This window comes from Molossus molossus, unplaced genomic scaffold, assembly GCF_014108415.1.
Source record: "Molossus molossus isolate mMolMol1 unplaced genomic scaffold, mMolMol1.p scaffold_m16_p_4, whole genome shotgun sequence".
NCBI classification, from domain to species: domain Eukaryota; kingdom Metazoa; phylum Chordata; class Mammalia; order Chiroptera; family Molossidae; genus Molossus; species Molossus molossus.
Window position 1 is genome coordinate 76,984,474 of NW_023425377.1, and position 20,350 is coordinate 77,004,823.

The window sequence follows — 20,350 nt, forward strand, 5'->3', positions numbered from 1 at the left end:
GAGCAGTCTTTCCTCTTCATTTAATTTAGTGGTTGTCTTTCATAAAAAAATAAAAGCATTTATTTATGGCAGAAAATTTGAGTAATTTCTGTCATGCCCCTAATAAAAGATTAGTCTAGGATTTGGACCTAGCATTTGATTGTTGGTGGAGTTCAGTAAACGAACAGGAAGGTATTGGAATCTATTAACATAGACACTTGTCCTGATGTTTGCCTGGGAGTTCTGGAAGAACTATGGAAGTGGGGAGGGGTTTCCAGGTTCAGCAGTCCTCTTCAGCTTTGTCTCTCCACCTTATTTTCCAAGATATTTCCCCAAGGTGTTACCCAGAGGCTCTATAGTCGCATCTCAGGGAGACAGACACTCAGACAGCATTCCATGGGCCTCTTAGAGTTAGAGGACCAAGGGACTGTCCCCTTCTGCACCGTGTCAGGTTTTCTTTGTTCTGAAGAGATGAAGGCCCAATATGCATCATCTAATTCTATAAAACTGGAGGGGTAGGGGAGGTGGGGGAGGCATGAGGAAGAGAGGTTGGGATGGCAAGTCTACCTTGCAGTTTGGTAAGGGCCAGCCCAAGGGAGAGGAAGGGAGAGTCAAGGCCCTTGGGCAGTGGTGTGGTGGTCTTTATTGGGCACTTGTCAACCTCTTTGAGGGCTGCCCAGAGAGCTGATTGTCTGTTCAGGAACTTTCTTTCCCCTTGGAGCTTGCCCTGGGCTGATGGCAGAACAGTGCCCTCTGGTCTTAGGAGCAGCCTGGGACATTTATGGGACAGTTGCTCCCGAGACCTGAGTTGTGGCCCTTATGTTAGCCAGTCTGGAGCTCTGAGTGTTCCTAGTGGGGCTGGTATTTACTCTTTGGTGGCAAATGACCACAGTCCCACTTACGTTGATGTTCATGCTAGAACTAGAGGACCACACGATCTGTAAGTTATGAGAACTTCTTTCTAGACTGCCCTTCACTGAGAGGCACGTGAGTTCTGAGATTCCTCTCATGAGGTTCAGACACTTCCTCAGCGGTGACCTGAGGGGCTTGGCCACTTTTCTAGACGGTCAGAGGCCAGCCGTGTCTCTGCATTGTGTCTTGTCCCTTTGCTGACATAATCCTCAGCATTGTGTCTCGTTCTTTACCCCATCGACAGTGTATTTCCATTGGGTGAGAGATGTCCTTGTGAAGCCCTGTCCTGGAGGTGGAAGTGGATTCATTTATTCACTATACCTTTTTTTTCAAAAGGCTGTTACGAGAGAAAGATCCAAGACCTTCACTGTATTGTCTTGGCATAGTGTCAGTCTAGGACATTTCTGTGAAGGAGAGAAGAGAAAGGAAAATGAAGAGAGAAGACACGGTCTGCAAGGGAACAGACTCAGGCCTCTAAGGAGACCTGTCTATTCTCCTAGGTTAGGCTGTCAGTGGCTTCTCTAACCTTGTGCATGTCCTTGCTGGCCTTAGAGCATGGTGATTTCAAGACCTGGTGATCTTCAGCCATGCCAGCCAGGGCCGGGTGGGTTCTGGGCACTGTGGTTAAGAGTATTATAGAGAGACAGGCTCTGATGAGCAACTCGACCTCAGGCCTCACTGCTTCAGAGTCAAGTGTGGGGGCTGGAGTGGCTCGAAGGCCTCCACTGCTCTCCTTTCAACCCGATTGTCCCTGTGACCATAACTGGGCATTACGTCAGCCTCATCATATGAAAGGTTGGGTTCATCAAGGATCTTGGGTGCTCAAGGTTATTAAAGCTAAATGCTTTTTTTTCTTTCTTTTTTTACATGAACTTTATTCTTTTGTTCTGTCTTGTTGCCGTCTGGAAGGCTCCCTCTGAGTGGTAGTGTGAACTTCCAGTGTCTGTATTTTGAGAACTTGCCCCCGGGTCTTCTCTCCCTTCAACAAGTGCCACAGGAGCCTCACTGGAGCGGGGCAGATGTTTCTGGGAGCACCTCCTGGTAGGAGCCCAGATCCTTCCTCCTCCTAGTAGTTAACAAAGGGCAGGGCACATGTGCCTCTGCTGCAGGCTCCAGCAAGGTGGCTTTTGCAGAGAGCCGGGCCTGCCCCCGTGCAATTTCCTCCTGCCTCAGCTTTGCTGCTCGCTCCCTGTTTTGGTCAACTTTATTCACCTGAGAGTGGAAGAGTGAGGCTCCCCTCGGAGATGTGGGACCCGGCGAAGTCACGCACATGCACATCACCAGAAGTTGCTTTCTCCGCCACATGCCTTCCTGGAGTGGGTGTCTGCCTGGCTTCTCACCTTCATGCTTCTGGTCTTTCTTAACCGCAGCATGCAGGCCAGCTTTGGCCACAGCTGCCTCCTTGTGCTTCTTGCACATGCCGCCAATCTTCTTGGCCCGGGGTCCTCCTCCCCGAGACTGCGCCAACTGCACCTGGGCCCAGCCATCCTGGGACCCTGCTTCTCTTCGCTCTCCACCATGAGCCCGCTTTGCTCTGAGTACTCTGCACCCAGACCCTCATGGAGGAAATGCGGTTGACTCTTGGGAAAATGACACCCAGGTTCTCCCTGGCCCCCTCCCCAAAAGGAAACTTGGACACCTCTAGCCGCACTCCCGCAAGCCAGCTTCCTCTTACCCATTGGATTTCCAGCCTACCTCCTTGCTCGTTGATAACATCTGTCTCTTCTTTATCACTAGGTGATGGTAATGCCCGAAGGAGCAGAAACGGTGTCCAGGCCCAGTCCTGACTACCCCATGTTACCCACAATTCCACTCTCTGCCTTCTCTGACCCCAAGAAGACCAAACCGTCCCACGGCTCCAAGGTTAGTGAGGTGGAAGGCCCAGTCACATGGGAGCACTGGGGCCCAGCGGAGGGTCCCGGGCTCAGGACACTCCCTCTGAAGAGCTGGACCTTCTGTCCCTGGACATCTTTCTCTTGGCGCTCTTTGTGCTCCCAGTGGCTGCTCTCTGCCACTTAGTAAGAAGGGTCGGCCCCTCCTGGGGTACATAAAACAGCATAGTAATCACAGGCTCTTCACCCTGTTCCTCTTGAGGCCAGAGAGCCTGGCCTGCCCTGTCCTCTCCTACCCTCTGAGTCAGTGGGCTTAGGACCACTCAGACAGAACCCCCAGATAGTCTGACATGGTTGGGAGCTATGGACAGAGTGTGTCCACTGCAGCCACCGCTGCCTACCTTCTCAGGTCTCCTGAGTACAGCTAGGATGCTCCGTCCATCAGGGCGGGGTGCTTCCTGGGCTTTTCCAGGTTTGGCTTCTTTTCTTTGGCAGCAGCTCTTGGCAGAGAAAGCTTACTTGGGGGAAGGACCAGGTAGAACCATGTGGGTGAGTGAGCTGGTGAGCTGATTTTCCCTAAGAAATGTTTTATCATCTTTTCTCAGCCCCGTCAGGTGGGTAGCTTGCTGCCTTCCTGAGACCACTCTCTGAATCATCCCAGAGTGGCCGCCAGAGCCCTTCTGATGGTGTCACGATGTACACATAAACTCCTGAGTGTTCGTCTCATTCCCCTGCAACCGCCTACACAGCTCCGTGTCCCGGAGGCCAGGTTTCATCTGCTTCTCAGGGCAGCTGCTGCTTTGTGTCACCAACTCCACAAGTTTATCCACTTTACATCTTTGCGTTTTTCTTGCTCCACTCACCTGTTGGGTGTTGTGGGCCTGGGGCACCCCAGGTGGAAAAGGCTGAGCTCTCAGGCCAAATTACAGCCTTACTCATCAGCGACATCACCCAGACAGGGTCTTTTTGGCACTTTCCCCAGGCCAGTGAGTCTCTGAAATCCTCACGTTCATCCAACTTAAGCCCTTGAGATGTATGAGGCCGGAGTCTAGTACGGAGTGCAGCTTTGAGAATCTTCCCCATGCCAACCTCCTGGCCCATCTTTCCTGAGCCTCATGGAAGCCAAATGGAAGAGAAATTCTTGCTAAAGATCTTGGCAGTTTCTCTCTCAGCCACTCACAGTTGTCTGGAAGTCTATGAAAAATAGAAAGTGTAGAAATTGTCATTTCTTCTGTATGTGTCACTTGCGAGTCAACCAAAACCCTTTGAAGAGAGACCCTCCAGGTGGCAAAGACGCTCCAGTGGCTAGTGGAGCTGCATCTGTGGGAGTTGCTTATGACCTCTCACTAGAATGTCTTTGCAATCCCCCCAGCCCCGAGCTCTAGGCCAGATGGGCATATCTGCTAGGCTCAGAGGCCAATAGGCAGGGTCCTTGGTCTCCACTTCTTTCTGTCCCAGAATCTTTCTTCAGCTATCTGGGTGGTATATCTTAGGAGTCTCCTGCTTAGGTGTCTCAGGCAGCATAAGGCAAGTTCTTCTCTGTTCCTGGCTTCTGAGCTGTCAATTTTACTCTGCTCTTCTAGAAGGGTAGGGCCTGTGTGCCAGCCTCTTCCTCCAGGTAAAGACCTGCCTTTGGGTACTGGCTGTACCCTTCAGATTGGTTCTCCACTGCCTGGACCTGAAGAGTCTAATTACCAGGTCACATACTCCAAGCCGAGGGGAGTGGGAGGGAAGGGCCTGGTCATGCAGGGCCTCACTTGTCAAGATCCCCAACCTGGGGGCCACTGGAGAGTGTGGCTTTTGTAACCCTAGGCTGATTGGTCACTGGTGGTCTGTCCCCATGTCATGTCTCCTCAGAGGGTAGCATGTTAGGCAGGAGTTGGAGTCTCCTAGGAGAGGAACTGCACCCCTGGAGGCTCATATTTCCAGGATGGTATTCCCTTTAGTCCCCACCCCCACAAAACCCCCTGGACTTGTGTACCTATGGCTTCTTCTTGTCTGACGTCAGCCAGTTGACCTGGGCGACCTTTCTCCAAAACTTGCTTCTTAGCCATATTTGAATCATTGACAGCTTTGAGAAAGTGACTATGAGGAGTTCTCACCACTGGTAACATTCACATTACTCTTAGAACTTAGTGTGTGACTTCAGAGAGCCTGGTCTCGAGCACCTATGCAGACCCCCAGGTGAAGAGCCATTGCTCAGAAGGCCTTTGCTTGCTGGGCAGGCCCTGGGCAGCAGTGGAGGCTCGGCCGACCCCAGGACTCGGGGACACGGTGGGAACTTTGACAAACATGCCTGTTGGGTGTGTTTTTGCCCCACCTCTTTGGACTGGGGCCAGATCCTGCTGCACGGGGGGTACATGGATATTTTGGGAAGAGGCTGGAATCACATGGGATCTGCTTCTTGCCTCCCTCCTCGGGAGCATATTGCTGGGGAGTGGCATCCCCAGGGATTGGCCCCATTCTACACACCAGCCCTGAGGAGGACGCCCCTTTAGATGGTCAGCTGGGGGCTTGTGGTGTGAGTACTCCTTCCCACTGCCCTGGAGACAGAAGAGCCAGGACCAGGGCACGGGGGCCTGTGTTTCTCCAGAGAGAGCCCATGGCTACACAAGGCTGTCCCTTGGCACTGATGTGGGTTGTGGATTTGTAGTAAGACAGTGACCAAGATTCGAGGTGGTCAAGGCTGTGCCATCGATCCCTATAGCTCTTTATTGTAAGAGTCTGTCATTGGACCCTCAGGTGGGCTGGGAGAGCAGGTAGTAGAGGCCCTGCTGGTGGGCATTTAACTGGTTCACCCATCCCCTTGGCACTTAGGGTGAGTTGGTAAAATGTGGCTGCCTCAGTTGGTACATGCCACCCTCGAGGTCTGGCTGCTGTTGGTTTCCTGGTGAGCTTTGTTCTGGAGTACCTCTGGGCCCAGCCATATACCTGCTGGCTGAGTGGGGGGCAGAGCCCTTGCAGCTGACAGCAGCGGGTACCTGTCCAGCAACCTTGGACGTGCGGAGTGATGAAGGGGTGTTGACAGTGAGGAGGCAAACAAGGTGTCAGTCCAGACTTCCACCCATAGGGTGCACTGGCTGTGTGTGGGGTGGCTGTAGCCCTCATGATTGAGTGTTCGCTGTCATCCAGGGCCCCGCACCATCACTGGTGAGGTAGGTGGTCTTACCCTTGTTCAGTGGAAGTACAAGTGCACGGGGTTGGTGTCACCTGGCCCAGCTTTTCCAGCAGCCTGGAGCAGGGCTGCTCTCTGCCTTAGTCCCCAGCCAGGGCTCCATGACCTGGCTGATCCACCCTGAACACTCTGAATTTCTCAGGAACCGTACACATTATAGAAAAGCTGTCCAGGAAGTCAAGTGTTGTTGGTCCTGCACAGCGCCTGGGAACCCAACAGGCACTCAATGAGTACTGACCATGGGGATCAAAGAACCATTATGCCTGGCAGGCCACACTGGGTCAGGGTGACCAGGCAGGAGGCATACAAGCTCTGGTGGGGACAGAAGAGTGGGGCCCGTCTGCTAGCACCCCCATTGGGGAACTGCAAGGTGTTGGAGCGGGAGGGATCTGTGTGGCCGCCTTTCTCTGTCTGACTCACGTGTGCTCTTCTTGAATCCCTCAGGGAATGTCAGTTCAATTCAGAGGGGAGTCTTAGCCTGCAGTCGCCTGGGACCTGCTGACACTTCCTAGTAGTTTAAAGGGACAGCTCCATTTAAAACTCTCACCTGCTGCCTTACTTTTTCGCTTTTTGGAAGATTTTCTCTAGCTGAGTCTGAATCAGGTGGATTATACTTTGAAGGGGTCGGGGGAGGTGGAGCAGGGCGACCTGAGATGCCCTTTGACTGTGTCTCCCTTCCCGCCTGACATTTCAGGATGCCAGCAGGGAGAGCGGCAAGGCCTGCAAGGCCCACAAGACGGCCAAGGAGCATCGGGAGCGGCCACGCAAAGACTCGGAGAGCAAGGGCCCCTCTAAGGAGCCAGAGCGTGAGCAGGCCCGGAGTGCCAAGGACGCCTCACGGAAGCTGGTTGAGGGTCGGCCACCCAAGGAGGAGAAGGCCCCACCTCCCAAGACCGCATTTAAGGAGCCCAAGATGGCCCTGAAGGAGACCAAACTGGAGAGCCTGTCCCCCAAGGGTGGCCCCCTGCCACCCCCCGCACCCAAGTCTTCCAGTAAGCGGCCGGCCACCGCTGACTCACCCAAGCCCAGTGCCAAAAAGCAGAAGAAGAGCAGCTCCAAGGGGTCTAGGAGCGCCCCTGGCACTTCGCCCCGCACCTCGTCTTCCTCCTTCTCTGACAAAAAATCAGCCAAGGACAAGGGCAGCGCCAAAGTGGAGAAGATCAAAGCTGAGAGTGAGCCCCGGGAGATCAAAAAACCCCCAGAAGTGGAGGAGTCCAACTCGGAGGACGAGGCCTCCTTCAAGACAGAGGTGAGGTGTGCCCCCTTTCCCTCTCTACCCCATTCTTACTCTCTTTTCCGGCCCTGAGCCATAGGAAGCCTTGTCAGCCCAAACATTAGATGACGAGATTGGGCTCTCAGGCCTGGGGCTCCTGCTTGCTCGTTGTTGCTTCAGGCATACGTGAGCACGTCGCTAAGCCTCGGTTTTCCCTTCCGTCAAAGGTGATGAAGCCCGCCTGTGAGAATTCTGTGGAAACAGTGCTTAGGGAAGAGTGGTTGTTGTAGAACCTGGGTTCTGAGCTCTTTACCTTGGGAGCCCCTTGTATGGCCTAGGGTCTTGTTGGCTGCTTTGGGGTCAGGGTGCTGATTGTGTCTCACTGTTGCCCCTTCCCCGGCATTGTTGGTCTGTCAGGGAATTCATTCCCTCCGCCAGCAGGGAATCCCTGTCTCCATCCTGCTCTCCTGGTCTGGAAGTTTAATGCTGACCACTGACCCTCCCTCACCTCACCCGGCTCCATTCCCAGAAGTCTGAGGCCCCACCACCCCTACCACCTGCCCGCTTCTGCTCAGGCAGCCCAGACACGGATCTCGAATTGGCAAGGCTTGTTTTCTAAACAGGGACCAGAGCCCCTCCCTGGGAGCGGCATCCTGTGAGAGGCTCTGGGTTCCTCCTGCCACACTGTTTCCAGGTGGCTCTCTGAAGATCTCTGTGAAAGATCCCTGGAACCACAAAGGAGCACATAACCAGATTCTGATTGGGTGGCCAGACCTTACCGGGGCCTCGGGTGGTGATGTCATCTCTGTGACTGTGTTTAGCATTTGGTGGTCAGAGAACAGGTGCCTGGATGGATGGATGGATGGGTGAATGGTGATCCCCTTACCTGTAGCACTGCCCCAGTGCTTAATGGCCTTTTGCTATTTCAAAATCTTGATTCACTCTCAAAGGCTGAAGCTTTGCCTCCAGCATTGCTTCTTGGTGCTCCTTTGGGACTTTGAAAGTGACTCCTTGAGATGAAGCTAGAGCTGTTTTGTGTCCGCAACACCAATGTCATGAGCATGTGGCTTCCAGGGCTATCCTGTTGGAGGCAATAGCTCTGGGGGTGTTAATTGAGTTCATGGGTAACAGTGCACTCAGTGGCTTAGGGATACACACAGGGCCAATGATGCTATATACCCAGCACTTCTCACAGCCAGGAGACACTGTCTGCCAGTGAACCTAAGGTGGCAGGACCTTGGAATGTCTCTTATTTGGAAGCCTCCTGGCCATCCAGGGCCATTTCAGTATCCTGCTCAGCTTCTGCCGGTTTTTTGGGTGCTAAACGGCACCCTAGTCTATCATGTGGCATCTGCTTGCTCAGCATCTGGAGCTCTGGGCAGGTGCCTTTCCCTCTCTTCCACCCTAGATGCTTCCAGGTGAGGCTTTCTGTACCAAAGGCTAGTATACCTTCACTGGGTAAGAGATGGAGGCCTCCACTGATGCCCTAGGTGTCCACGCTGATATCTGATTGTGATTGTTGGGACGCTGTGCGGGAAGCCATCTCCCCCCCACCAGGCACTGCCTCTGAGAGTGGGCTGAATGTCCAGTATCTATGGCCTTGGGCACCTCAAACCTGAGGCTGGAGGTTTGTGGAAGTCTGGGATGTTTCTCCCAGCCTTGAGAGACCTTGACAAACCTTAGCCACTGAAGATCTGTGCAGGTGTGAAACCCAGACCACCAACAGAGTGCCCTGGGGTCTCTAGGGTTGTGGGACAGTGACTCAATAACATTTCCCAACCCTGCGACCTTGGTGAGGCACAGATATCTATGGTGGAGGAGGTGAGACAGCCTTCCATACCCCAGCCTCCTTTGACTGACTTAGGCCATCCCACCCTGGAGGCTGGGCGGGGCACCACCACTGGAAAGCTCTGACCATCCAGGAAACCTGAGTTGCCTCCTCCCAATTAGCTGCAAGGGGGTCAGGGGGCTCCTTGTCTGCATCCCCAGGCCAAGCCTCTAGCTCCTCTAGCTGCTTCTCTGTGGTCTTCTTGGCCTGCAGGGTCCTGTTCAGTCATGCTCCAGGAGTGCTGGGAGCCCAGGAGGCCCTTCTGCCCTCTGCTGGACACTGCATGTGGCTGAGTACTGGCACTCACCAGCAGCAGTTGTAGTAACCCTTTGTGGGCTTTCAGACTCCCACCTCTAGGCTCTGGGCCAAAACCATTTCCGCCCCTTGGATTTGTATGGAATGAAAAGGGTCAAGTGCATCTGAGGTCGTCTGACTTGCTTGCCACCCCCCACTTCCCCACCCCCAGCTCAGGGCCTGGAGCTGCCTCGTGGCTTCTCTAGCCTGCTTCCCTGAGCCTACATATTGGGTGGCCACCACCTGGGCCCAATTCCTGCTCTGGCTCTATTTTGTGTCAGCCTCGCGGACCCTGCTGCTCATGCTCCTGGCCCAGGAGGTCTGTCCAAATTCTCTGCTCCATGGCACGATGGGCATTGGCCTCCATGTGCTGGTGACTGGCACACACACTTAGCAGAGGCCACAAGGCAGCTTTTACAGACGGAGGAAACTGAGGTTTAAAGCCAGGGACAGTTGGTGACAAAGCCAGGGTCAGAATCCCTACCCCTGAACCAGAATAAGAACTCAGGGGTCTGCATGCTGGAGGGGCCATGTGGCTCTAGGCCCATTGTTGGGTTTGGAGGGGGTCTCTGTGCTGGTCTCTGTGGTACCTCCACAGTGGACAGTGGTTGTTGGTAATCTAGGCTGTGTTTCCCTCAGAGAATTCTCCAATATGAAGGCATGTGAGTGAGGGGCGGGCATCAACAGAGTCCTGGAGCAGATGGGTTAAGCCAAGGTAAACTCTAGAGAAGAGGTCCCTTAACTCTGCAAGTGACAAATGTTTTGTCCCCAGGTGGCCTGATTACTCTCTGGGTCTATTGAGTGAGCAGAGACTTGTGTCTTCGGGGTTCCCTTCTATGGGCTGGGAGCTGCCCTCAGCCCACAGACTATCAGGAGGGACTTTCTTGATCTCTTCCGGGTCAGGGGCTCCTTTCCTAGGGTCTCTTCTAACATGACACATGCCAGGACTAGGCAGACACTGATAGGTGCCTATCTTCCTTGTCCCTTTTCCTCTTGACAAGGGAGGTGCACAGGGGTGGCTGGTCCCAAGCGCTCAAGGCATTCCATTCCTTCAGATGGTCCCCCTCCCAAGGCAGGAGAGCTAGACCCCTGACCTGAGGACAGGCTTGCTGGGAGTAAGCCAGACTCCCAGGTGTCTGGGGCACTCTGGGCCAGGCAGAAAGACTCTCAGAACTGTGAACTTTGCCCTTCAGAGCCCGTGCCGTAGACTTGTGGCCTGCTCTGCCATACACACCTTCTGAACTGCCTGTTGGCAGAAACCAAGGCCTCTGTTCTATCTTAGCACTCTGTGCGGCAAGGCCAGAGGCCCCTTACCTGAGCAGGGTCTGAAGTGACCAGTTCCTTTTCACCCAGGGAAGGGCAAGCCCCAGTCATCTTACCCCCATGTATCCTAAGGCCTAGTGGCCTAGTTTGGGCTTTTACTGCCCCCTGATGGCTGAGTCAGGGTGGACGTCTACAGGAAGAAGGGGGGGATGTGACCAGGCTGAGTCTGCCCTGTCCTCAACTGCTTGTCACGGGCACACATTCATCGCCTCAGGGCACCTGTGGCAGGGACACAGCTTTGTGTCATCACTCAGCCTCCATACTGGCTGTGGGAAAACAAGGGGCAGAATGAGAGGCTGGGTCTCTGCATTCACTCCTGTTCCAGACCTTTCCTCAGTTCCCTGGGGCACCACAACCCCCATCACTAGCTCTTGCCCTAATAGGAGGAAGGCAGGGCCCACAAATAGATGTGCTACCCCCTCGCTTTCATGGAGAGCCTACTTCTGTCTCCTCCTGCCTAGGCACATGGGAAAACCAGTGATGTGATGTGAGCTTCTCCTGGAATTACTAGAATGTACAGTTCCTCAGTGGGAAAGAAGGCCACTGCATTTGGAATGCAAACTGGTGGTGTCCTGGGGCTGGGTGCCTGTGGACCCAGGAAGCCATGCTCTCAGGAGTGTGTGCAGGGTCCTCCTATGTCCCCCTTGAGCCTGGTGCCTCTGTCACCTTTTAGTGCATATCTGGGGGAAGACTCAGCTGGGTGTCACCACTCCCAGAGCGCATTTCTTGTCCCCTCTTTTTCCTTGGACTGAAAGATCATTCTTGTCTTTTCTCTTGCTGTCCCACCCCACCCCTGTTGTGGGGTGAAGTCCGCCCAGTCGAGCCCATCCAACTCCAGCTCCAGCTCTGACTCCAGTTCAGATTCAGATTTTGAGCCATCTCAGAACCACAGTCAAGGTGGGTGATGACAGAGAAAAGAGACGGGACATTTTCTGTGGCTTACTGCTGTGGGAGCAGCCACTGACTCCACCTGGAGGCTGGTGGGGTTCTGGGTGTGTTACTTAATCGCAGGGTTTTACAAGTAATTTCCTGTAACTTCTGGGGGAGCTCACTCCATGCCTGAGCTTCAGCAGAGTCTGACATCTGCTGTCACTGCCAGAAAAACCCACTGATACCTTAGCCCAGGGCAGGGGGTGATGAGAAGGGCCTGGAGTGATGGGGGATGGTGGGGTGGGCCTGGAATGATGGAGGGTGGGGGATGATGGGGTAATGGAGGAGGGCCTAAAGTGGTGGCTGATGGTGGGGGAGGTCCTGGAGTGATAAGAGAGGGCAGGAGCTGCATTCCTGAGCTGAACTTACCCTGGCATTTCTTCAGTGTACTGCTGCTTGCCCAGACTAGGCCCCTAGATGTCCACATTTGTAGGTTGTAGAAGCTGAGGGAGTGTGTATTAAAAAGAAAAGCAGAAACAGTTCACATGACTCCCAGCCAGGTGTAGGAAGTGCTACTCCTCCTGGTGTCTGTCCCCTGGGCCCTCAGGATACCCTGTCTGTATGATAATGGCTTCAAGCTGTGCTGATAAGGTGCTGGTGGGCCGAAGGAGAAGGGCCCCTTTCTGATTTGGGCCCTATTCATAGTCAGATAGCCGCCTCGCCAGCTCCTCCCACCAGCTCCTCCCACCTCGTCCCATTACAGGACAGCTCTCCTGGATCAGGGCATGAATGCTCTGCTCCTACAGTGAGTCTGGCTGGCACTCAGCAGTCTGCATTTCTGCTTTTTCCCTATAGGATCCCTGGGAATTGGGAGGATGTTGGGGGGAGAGGGCATAAGGCCCACTTGGCTGCCCCAAATCAGGGAGCACCTGGCCACTGCAGGACACGGGTGTGACTGGTATGGGGCCCACCAGCCCTGCCAACCCTCCCACTCACCCTCAACCCGGAAGCATTTCTTCTGGTGGTTTGGACCCACAGTCTCCTCCCCCCACAGCCTGGAATCCTTTTTCAAGGGTGCAGAAAGCTGGAGGAGGAGAGCGTATTGGGGGAGGAGGGTCTAACCTGGAATTCAGATGTGCAATCACTGAGCAGGCCTGGGGGATGGGGTGCTAGAAGCCCACACTCTCTCCAAGGGTTCTTATCTATAGGGAAGGGAGGGGGAAGTGGGATCATGTGACCAAGGTAATTGAGGGCTTTGTGTCCCTCTGTTGCCTTGGTAACAGGAATATAAACCAAAGATGCCTCCGTAGGGGACTGGAACTGGGTGCCTCTGGAGAAAGGGGAGGACGGTGGGCTGGGAGCAGTGGAGGGGGTTACTGAGGCGCTGAGCAGGCCTGAGTAGGCAGACAGGCTGGTGTGGGATCCTGTGGCCCTGGGTTCTGGTTGCCTTGCCCTCCTGACAAGGCCGGCTGATCCTGCCTCCAGGCAGAGACTCTCATCTCGGGAGCAGCAGAGGAGGGCTGCTCCTTCGGCTTTGGCAATGGAAGGGCCCTGTGGTCCTGCCTCGGGCCAGGGGCCAGAGACCTGCGAGCAGGGCCAGGAAGGTAGGGGGTGTGGGGAAGCCAGAGGGTCCCTTAGGCAGAGGGTGCCTTGGGGATAGTCCTTGGAAATGGGTGGCAGGCCCCATATGATCAGGGGGGTTTCCTATGAGAGTTTGTGTGGGTGCATTTTGGAGATTGTGGTGTCAGGAAGCTCATGTGGCCCTGGAGGTAGAGGGGACCCTGCAGGGCCCAAACAGAGCCCTGACCCCCTCCCTCTTTAATCCCTCCCCCCTTCCTTGCCTCCCTCCCCAGGACCCCTGCGCTCCATGGTGGAGGACCTGCAATCCGAGGAGTCCGATGAGGATGACTCTTCATCAGGAGAGGAGGCTGCCGGCAAGACGAATGCAGGGAGGGATTCCAGGTGCCTGGGCTGGTGGGGGGTGGGGACTCCAGGGGGGACCCTGGCAGCTCTGCTGAGCCTGTAGGGCCTCAAGGAGGCAGGGCTAGGACGGAAGTGTCCCTGGGGTGGGAGCAAAGGAAGCATCAGAGCCTACTGGACAGTGCCCCGCCTGGGGCCACATGGTCTCCTGTTAGCTGAAGTGGAAGGGCCTTAGGTGGCATCCTTCCTCCTAACATTGAAAGGGGTAGGCTGCCTGATGGGAAAGGTTTGGATGTTGAGGAGAAGTCCAGTCACCATCTGAGAAATGGGCAGAGGCCATGCCCAACAGCCTAGGCTCAGTCCTGATTTGAGGCAGAGGTTGGGATAGGGTTGGGCTGGTTCCTGTTCTTGGGTTTAAGGACCTTTTCCCCCTTCCCCATGTGTGTGGCATGGGGTGAGGACAGACTCTGAGGAATGTCCTGTAAACACCCCAGATCCTTAAAGTGAGCACCTTGAGGATGGCTGTGCATCCTCAGCCTCCCGCCCAGAGCAAGTACCAGCCTTGGCCCTAGGCCCAAGGAAGGGGCAGACTCAGGAGTCTGCAGCCCAGTCAGGCCCAGATTCAGCCCCTCCTCCTAAGAGGTTAAGGCCACGAGGCCGGTCACCCGGTCTACACCCACCAGGCCCAGGGACATATAACAGGAACTTCTAGGCAGTCTGTGCCAGTATAGGTGATTAAACCTACCATCCTGAGGGTGTGGCTGTGGAGGGCTCTTGTGGCAACTTAGCTGGGGAGGGGCCCAAGGAGGACTGCCTATCTCCCAGGACAGGATTAATGGCAACAGCTCCTGCTGGACACTAGGAGCAGTGGTGCAGGGACCAGCTGTGCAGAAACACCTTGAACGTCCTTTTGCAGAGGCAGACATGGAAGGCCTGGGTGGGGCTTCCCTGGGCACTGAGGGAGCATGACCTCCATTGTCAGGGCAGGGGCCACACAGACCTTGCATTGGCTCTGCAGCTGGTCAGGAGGAGCTGGCCAAGCCCCATCTCATCTGGACTGCTCCCTGGGGAGGCCCATAGTCTGTCATGGCCCCAGCTTCTGCCTGGTGGAACCTGGGAAGAGAGGGACTCGAGGGATGTGCGGCAGTGAGGCCAAGCCTGAGTCTGGCTGATTCGATAGTGTCGTCTGCGCAATGAGTAGACACCCCCTGCCTTTCTCACTAGAGTGATTGACAGCTGGGAAGTTGTGGGTAGTGAGGTATGGGCCTCAGGAGAGCAGGGGCCCCAGGGCCTGGTGCTTACTGTGGGAAAGGTTTGCCTGAGGAAATGGACAGCCCTGACCCTGAGGGGAATAATACAGGAGCCCCTGAAGCCCTGGCTCGCACAGCATTCCTGACACATCTTGGCACTGCTGTTGCAGTGAGGCGTTTTAGCTGGAGGGAGAAGGCGGCAGGCGGGCTTTACTGTGTTGCAGGTGTGGAGGAACAGCTGCTGGGCTCCCCTCTGCTGAATCAAGCCCAAAATTATGTCAGGATGTCAGTGAGGGACTGTAATCCCAGAGGAAGCCTGTCCCAAGGGAGGCCCCCAGGGGAGCAGTCCATTCCCAACTGGGGATGGAGGGGGGTGGCTGGAGAGGACTTTGCTCCCTCTATACCCCCTTGCTATGCTGTGAGAATTCTGGAAAAAGCTGAAAGGATTGGACCAGCCTGTGTTATCCAGACTAGATCTTGAGAGAGAATCGTGACTCTAAAGAGGCTTTCCAAGTGTAGCTAGTCGGCGATTTTGAACTTTGAGTAACCATACCCTTGCCTCCCAAGACACTAGTGACCATTTGTTGATGTGAGTCCACTCCTCCCTGTGCACTACTCCTGGGACCTCATTTTAGGAGTGAGGAAATGGAAGCGGAGGTTGAGGACTCACCTAGGGCCCTGCCCCCCAGGAGGTTTGAGGTTGAGCCACCACCAGACACAGCGTTCAGGGCCCACGCTGGTGGGACACCTTCATGTCACAGGAAGGCTGGCATCCAAAGTGCTCAGGCTAAGGTGGAAACTGCGATTCCCCTCAGTGAACCCTGTAGGCTGCCCCTCTTGCTGCAGTAGTAGCAGGAGGACCATGTGAAAGGAGCAGAACCCAGCACACCCCCATCCTTCCAGCTTGCAGGCTGTCCCCTCTGGTGTGCTGGGCCTGGGAGACCTGCATCATGGGGACGTGCCTCTAGAGTTTATGCCTGTGGCTCCAGGTTCTTTGCCCTTGGAAGGTGACATCGGCACATTCTCTTTGTAAGTCTGCAGTGGCTGCCCAGAGCCAAGTGAGGTCTAGGGGGAGCATGCTTTGCCTGCAGGGAGGTGCGGCTCGTTGTCAGGCGAGTCTGGGTCAGGCACTGGTTCTGTAGCAGCAGGGTGGTGGAGGCCTGACAGAGCATCATGTCTCATGTTCAGGTTGAGCTTCAGTGACAGCGACAGCGACAACAGTGCTGACTCCTGCCTGCCCAGCCGTGAGCCCCCTGCCCCCAAGAAGCCACCCCCACCCAACAGCAAGGTGAGTCCAGGGGGCACTCCTGGGGGCTCTTGGCTCAGAGGAGGAGGTCTACCCGGTGGGCAGGTCTCTGTCACATCCTAGAGGCAAGGCTGAGGGCTGGGCCTTGTTCCTGGTCCTGTGGTTGTCCAAGGGTCCAAGGCTGAGGGTGGTGGGGGCAGAGAGGCTTGGTTCACCCAGAGGTATGTCTGCTCCCAGGATTGGCTTCCCTTAGAGTCAGAGGCCAGAGGAAGGAGGTCCAGTGACCCCAGAGCTCCAGGCTGACTCTGAACAGTCATGGTTGCCCTGGGGAGGTCAGAGAGCCTATGGGCAGCTGGGGAGTGGTATGGGTAAGAGCTGAGAGTAGACCTGGGATTGTCCTGCAGGTATCAGGCCGGAGGAGCCCCGAGTCCTGCAGCAAGCCTGAGAAGATCCTCAAGAGGGGCACCTATGACAAGGTGGGGGCTCGGTTGGCATGGGTGGAACCCTGGGGCTCCAGAACTGGATGGGCCAGTCCAAGTGTACCTAGGTGCTAGCCCCAACAGCATCAGGCCAACCTCTGTCCCCGGTGCCCAGCTGTGATGGGCAAGACCACGGGTGGGCTTCCTCAGGGCTGGGCAGTTGGAAGGGCTGAGGCCACCTGCTGAGTGCCTGTCTGCTGCCCCCCAGGCCTACACAGATGAACTGGTCGAGCTACACCGGAGGCTGATGGCCCTGCGGGAGCGCAACGTGTTGCAGCAGGTACTAGGACGGAGCCCACCCTGCCCCTCGGTTCTGCTGAGGACACAGGTTATCACACATGAGTCCCTGGGGCAGGGGGTGCCTGTAAGGCCTGCAGGCTGCTGGAACCTCTTTCTGCAGCCCCAAGGAGCCTCCTCCTCTTCCTCCGGGGTCTGCTGGAGGGTGGGGGATACCCCAGCCCAACTACCTGTCTCCTGAAGCCGCCTTGCCACCTTTCAGATCGTGAACCTGATCGAGGAGACTGGCCACTTCAATGTCACCAATACCACCTTTGACTTTGACCTCTTCTCCCTGGATGAGACCACCGTGCGTAAGCTGCAGAGCTACCTGGAGGCCGTGGCCACATGACCCTGGGCCGGGTGCCGGGCCCCTGTCATCAGGGTCCCGGGAGGCCACATCCGGACCCCGCCTGCCTTTCTCTTTCTCGACTCACTCGCCCGCAGCACTGCCTTAGTGACCGCCCTGTCCTCGGCCCACAGGGCCAGCTGCACTTTCCTCATTGGCTCCCGGCCTGCCCTCCCCACCAGTTCACCGGGAGCCCTGAGGCCGAGGGGGGTCAGGCCGGCGCTGCTGCTGCTCCCTGACACTCAGGGGCTATCACCTGGGTCCCCCTTGGAAAGTGGCTTGTGTTGAAGGCAGCACTGGGCCTCATTCCTGTATAGGGGAGGAAGTGTGCCCAGCGGTGGGAGCCTTGCTCCATCTTGGGGCATGTGGCACATGCCTCTCTGAGCATCTGGAACACCACCTCCAGCCTCCCCAAACGGTTCAGACACACCGCACCCCAGGACCTCAGGGTCCAGCTGCTCCAGGCCAGGCCTTGGCTCGTCCTCCAAGTGAGCTGGATGCAGCCCCTCTCTTGGCTCTCACTGTGCTGAGACTCCATGCTGTATAGTTGTCTCTCTATTATATATGTATGTGTGCACTGTAGGTACCAGAGCGGTTTCTGGGTGTGCATTTCTGTGGCAGCAGTGCACGTGGGGGGTGGGGGGTGAGTAAGGTGGGACTTTTAGGTTAAGATGTCTCCACTGGTCTTGTCGTTGGGCTAGAGGCCGAGCCGGAGCGCCAACTGGTTTTCTCCAAGTGCAGGGAGGATCCTCCCTCAGTGGTACAAGGACGCCTCGTCCTCCTCCCAGGACTCAAAAGGCACAGCCCAGGGGCCGTGAACACTACGATGGAGCAGTAGGTCCTCAGGCGCCTGGTCAGACTGGCAGCTGTCTCCAGGAGCAGATCTCCCGGGCCTCAGCCTCTCCTTTCTTCCATAGGATCCTCTTCCTCCTTTCTGTTGATTGAGTCTTCAAATCTTGAAAAAAAATGAGCTTTTGCCAAATAAGATATGATAGTTTGTGGAGTATTTTCAAGGAGTGTCAGGACTCAGAGCCAGCTCCTTGTTCCTGGGCCCTGCCCAGGCCCTCCTGGGCCCTCATGGGCCCTCATGGGCATGCTTGTCTCTCTCTGGTTTGGGCTTAGCCCTCCGACACCTGCCGTTCAAACTTGTCCAGAGCCCTGAGACTTAATTCCTCGAACGCCTGAGATTCTCCAAGGGCCAGGCCAGTTCCTCCTCCCTCTGGCCCACCTTCCAGGGTCAGAGTGCCCTCATGGAGTCAGCCCACCTTAGGTGGGGCTCCTCGAGAGCCTGTTTGCTCAGCCTCTGTTCCCCCAGACTTTGACTCAAGGCTCCTCTAGCCCCCTCCCCCAACTTTTGCCCTGAACAACATGTGGGGAAGAAGACTGTGGGCCCAGAGGTGGGCTCACCTTCTCTCTCCAACCCACTGTCAGACAGCCCCTCTCCCCAGTTCCTGAGTTCTGATGTGGGGAGCGCCATGCTCCTGTTCCCTGTGGCCCCTGATTCTCATGTTCGTGCTCTGATTCCGTCTGTCAGGCAGACCCTGAACACTCCCTGGTGATCCCCACCTGCAAGGCTTCCCTGAACTCCAGCCTTCCTGGTGAGATCTCCAGAACTCTCGGGGAAGGTCCGAGAACGTTCAGAGGAAACCATCGTGACTCCTCGCCATTTACTCAGATTCTCTTCTGACCCCACTGCCTTGAGGTATTAAGAAGAGGTCAGGCCTGTGTGGCAGGTTCTTTGCTGTCACCATCCCCTTCTCCAGGCAGGCCAGCAATACTCCAAAGTGGACACCATTCTTCTCTGGAAACTCAAGACATTGGACGGAAGAAACTGGCCTGAAATGGGCTGCTCAAAAGGCAGCGGCTGCCTGGCCCTCTATGCACAGAGGCTGCCAGGGGTCATAGGCAAGAGCCTCAGCTCGAGGGTACTAGTCTCTCCTTCACGAGGATCTCCTGGAAAGGGCTGCAGGCTCCACATGGCTACCAAGGCAGCCCTCTGGCTCACCCTCAGTGTCAGCAGCACCTGGCCCTTTCTTCTGTTTCCAGGGCCTTCAGAAGCACCAACCCATTTCTCAGTTACCTCCTCTGGCCAGAAGGCCTCCAGTGCTATCCTCTGGAGCTGTTCTGGGCCCAGTGCTGGCCCGTGATCACCTGATGGATATGCCAGGCAGCCAGGGCCCTGACCACAGCATTCCCAGCTGCTCCCCTCCCCACCCCCCAGCTGCCTGGCAGCTGGATCCACGAGGGCTCTGGGGACACTTCCATAGGAAGGGGCAGGCACTTTGTGATTGCCGCGTGTTTAGTGTTAAGCCCCCTGCCCCCAGTGCAAATCCCTGTGTTTTGCTATCTCCTGAACAAAATGTAAACCGACACCTGAAAGCAAAAGGTATCGAATACCTTTCCTACCCATAAGGGTTTTTACAAAGATTGTGTCTCACTAGGAACTAGGACACTTAACAGCCCGAGACCAACTCCTGGATAAAAGGAATAAGGAGAATTGTGTTTGTAATAAGTTACAGGATTGTTTCTGTCCTGGATTTTAAACTTTTTGTTAAATTGTGAAATTATGGAGGAATTTTATAGAAAAAAAAAAAGTGAAATAAAGTCAGACGGGAAAGCAGACCTATGTGTAGACCTGTCCATCTGTTTGGTTCCTCCTGTTTTGAAGTTGGGTGGGTGGCGTACAAAATACCTTGAGGCCCCTTGTTCCTTCTCCCTGTTTCAGTGCCTCCATGTCCACAGCCAGGAAGAGGTGAGAGGGTTGGGACCAAGCCTGGGGACAACAGGGAGTATGAGCAAGGTTGGCATCCTGGAGGAATAGAGATGGTGCCACCAGAAATCTAAGAGGGACAGATGGCAGAGAACTTGGTCTCAGGTCTTGCTTTTGATGTTATATTCTTTCCTTGGATCCTGGCAGCAAGGTTTGGGTTGAAAAGCAAGCCTGACTTCAGTAGATAGATGGATGGATGAATGAGTAGATGGGAGTGCCTGACTTCAGTAGATAGATGGATGGATGAATGAGTAGATGGGAGTATGGGAGGATCGGTGGGTGGATGGATGATAAAAAGCTAGACAGACAGAAATACGTGAGCAAAGATCCTTTGCTGGAAGCTGGGCTACCTGTCTGCCAGTTTGTCTATGGTCTGTTTTGCCCTGGACTCTGTGGTAGAGCTGAGTGAACCCCAAGGGGACAAAGCTCTTGCAGCCCCATCTAAGCAGCCCTGTCCACTCTGGGGGCTCTGGCCTCACTCGAGGGGCCAGAAGTTCTATTGCCAAGTGGCCAACATTGCAGGCCAATACCCTCTGTCCACCCTGCCCACAGCAGTTCAGGAGACAGCGGGCCACATTCAGGAGCCAGTTCCTCTCCCTTCTAGTTGATACCAAAAATTTCATTTCCAACATCA

At 55.4% G+C, this 20,350-nt stretch overlaps 1 protein-coding gene across 2 annotated transcripts in view; it reads left to right on the plus strand.

The window, feature by feature from the left end:
- The window catches only part of MLLT1 (MLLT1 super elongation complex subunit), an 82,654-nt gene extending 63,086 nt beyond the window's left edge, over positions 1-19,568 (plus strand). Inside the window, exons 5-13 of one of the 2 annotated variants that reach the window (XM_036241021.1) lie at positions 2,629-2,754; positions 6,593-7,147; positions 11,366-11,453; positions 13,280-13,388; positions 15,785-15,884; positions 16,247-16,318; positions 16,530-16,601; positions 16,821-16,907; positions 18,481-19,568. In XM_036241021.1, the coding sequence (XP_036096914.1) occupies positions 2,629-2,754; positions 6,593-7,147; positions 11,366-11,453; positions 13,280-13,388; positions 15,785-15,884; positions 16,247-16,318; positions 16,530-16,601; positions 16,821-16,907; positions 18,481-18,633 (1,362 nt within the window). In that variant the 3' untranslated portion in view covers positions 18,634-19,568. Of the gene's footprint in view, positions 1-2,628; positions 2,755-6,592; positions 7,148-11,365; positions 11,454-13,279; positions 13,389-15,784; positions 15,885-16,246; positions 16,319-16,529; positions 16,602-16,820 lie in introns of both variants that reach the window. The other variant, XM_036241020.1, reaches the window with a different exon arrangement.
- Positions 19,569-20,350: the final 782 nt, after the last annotated feature.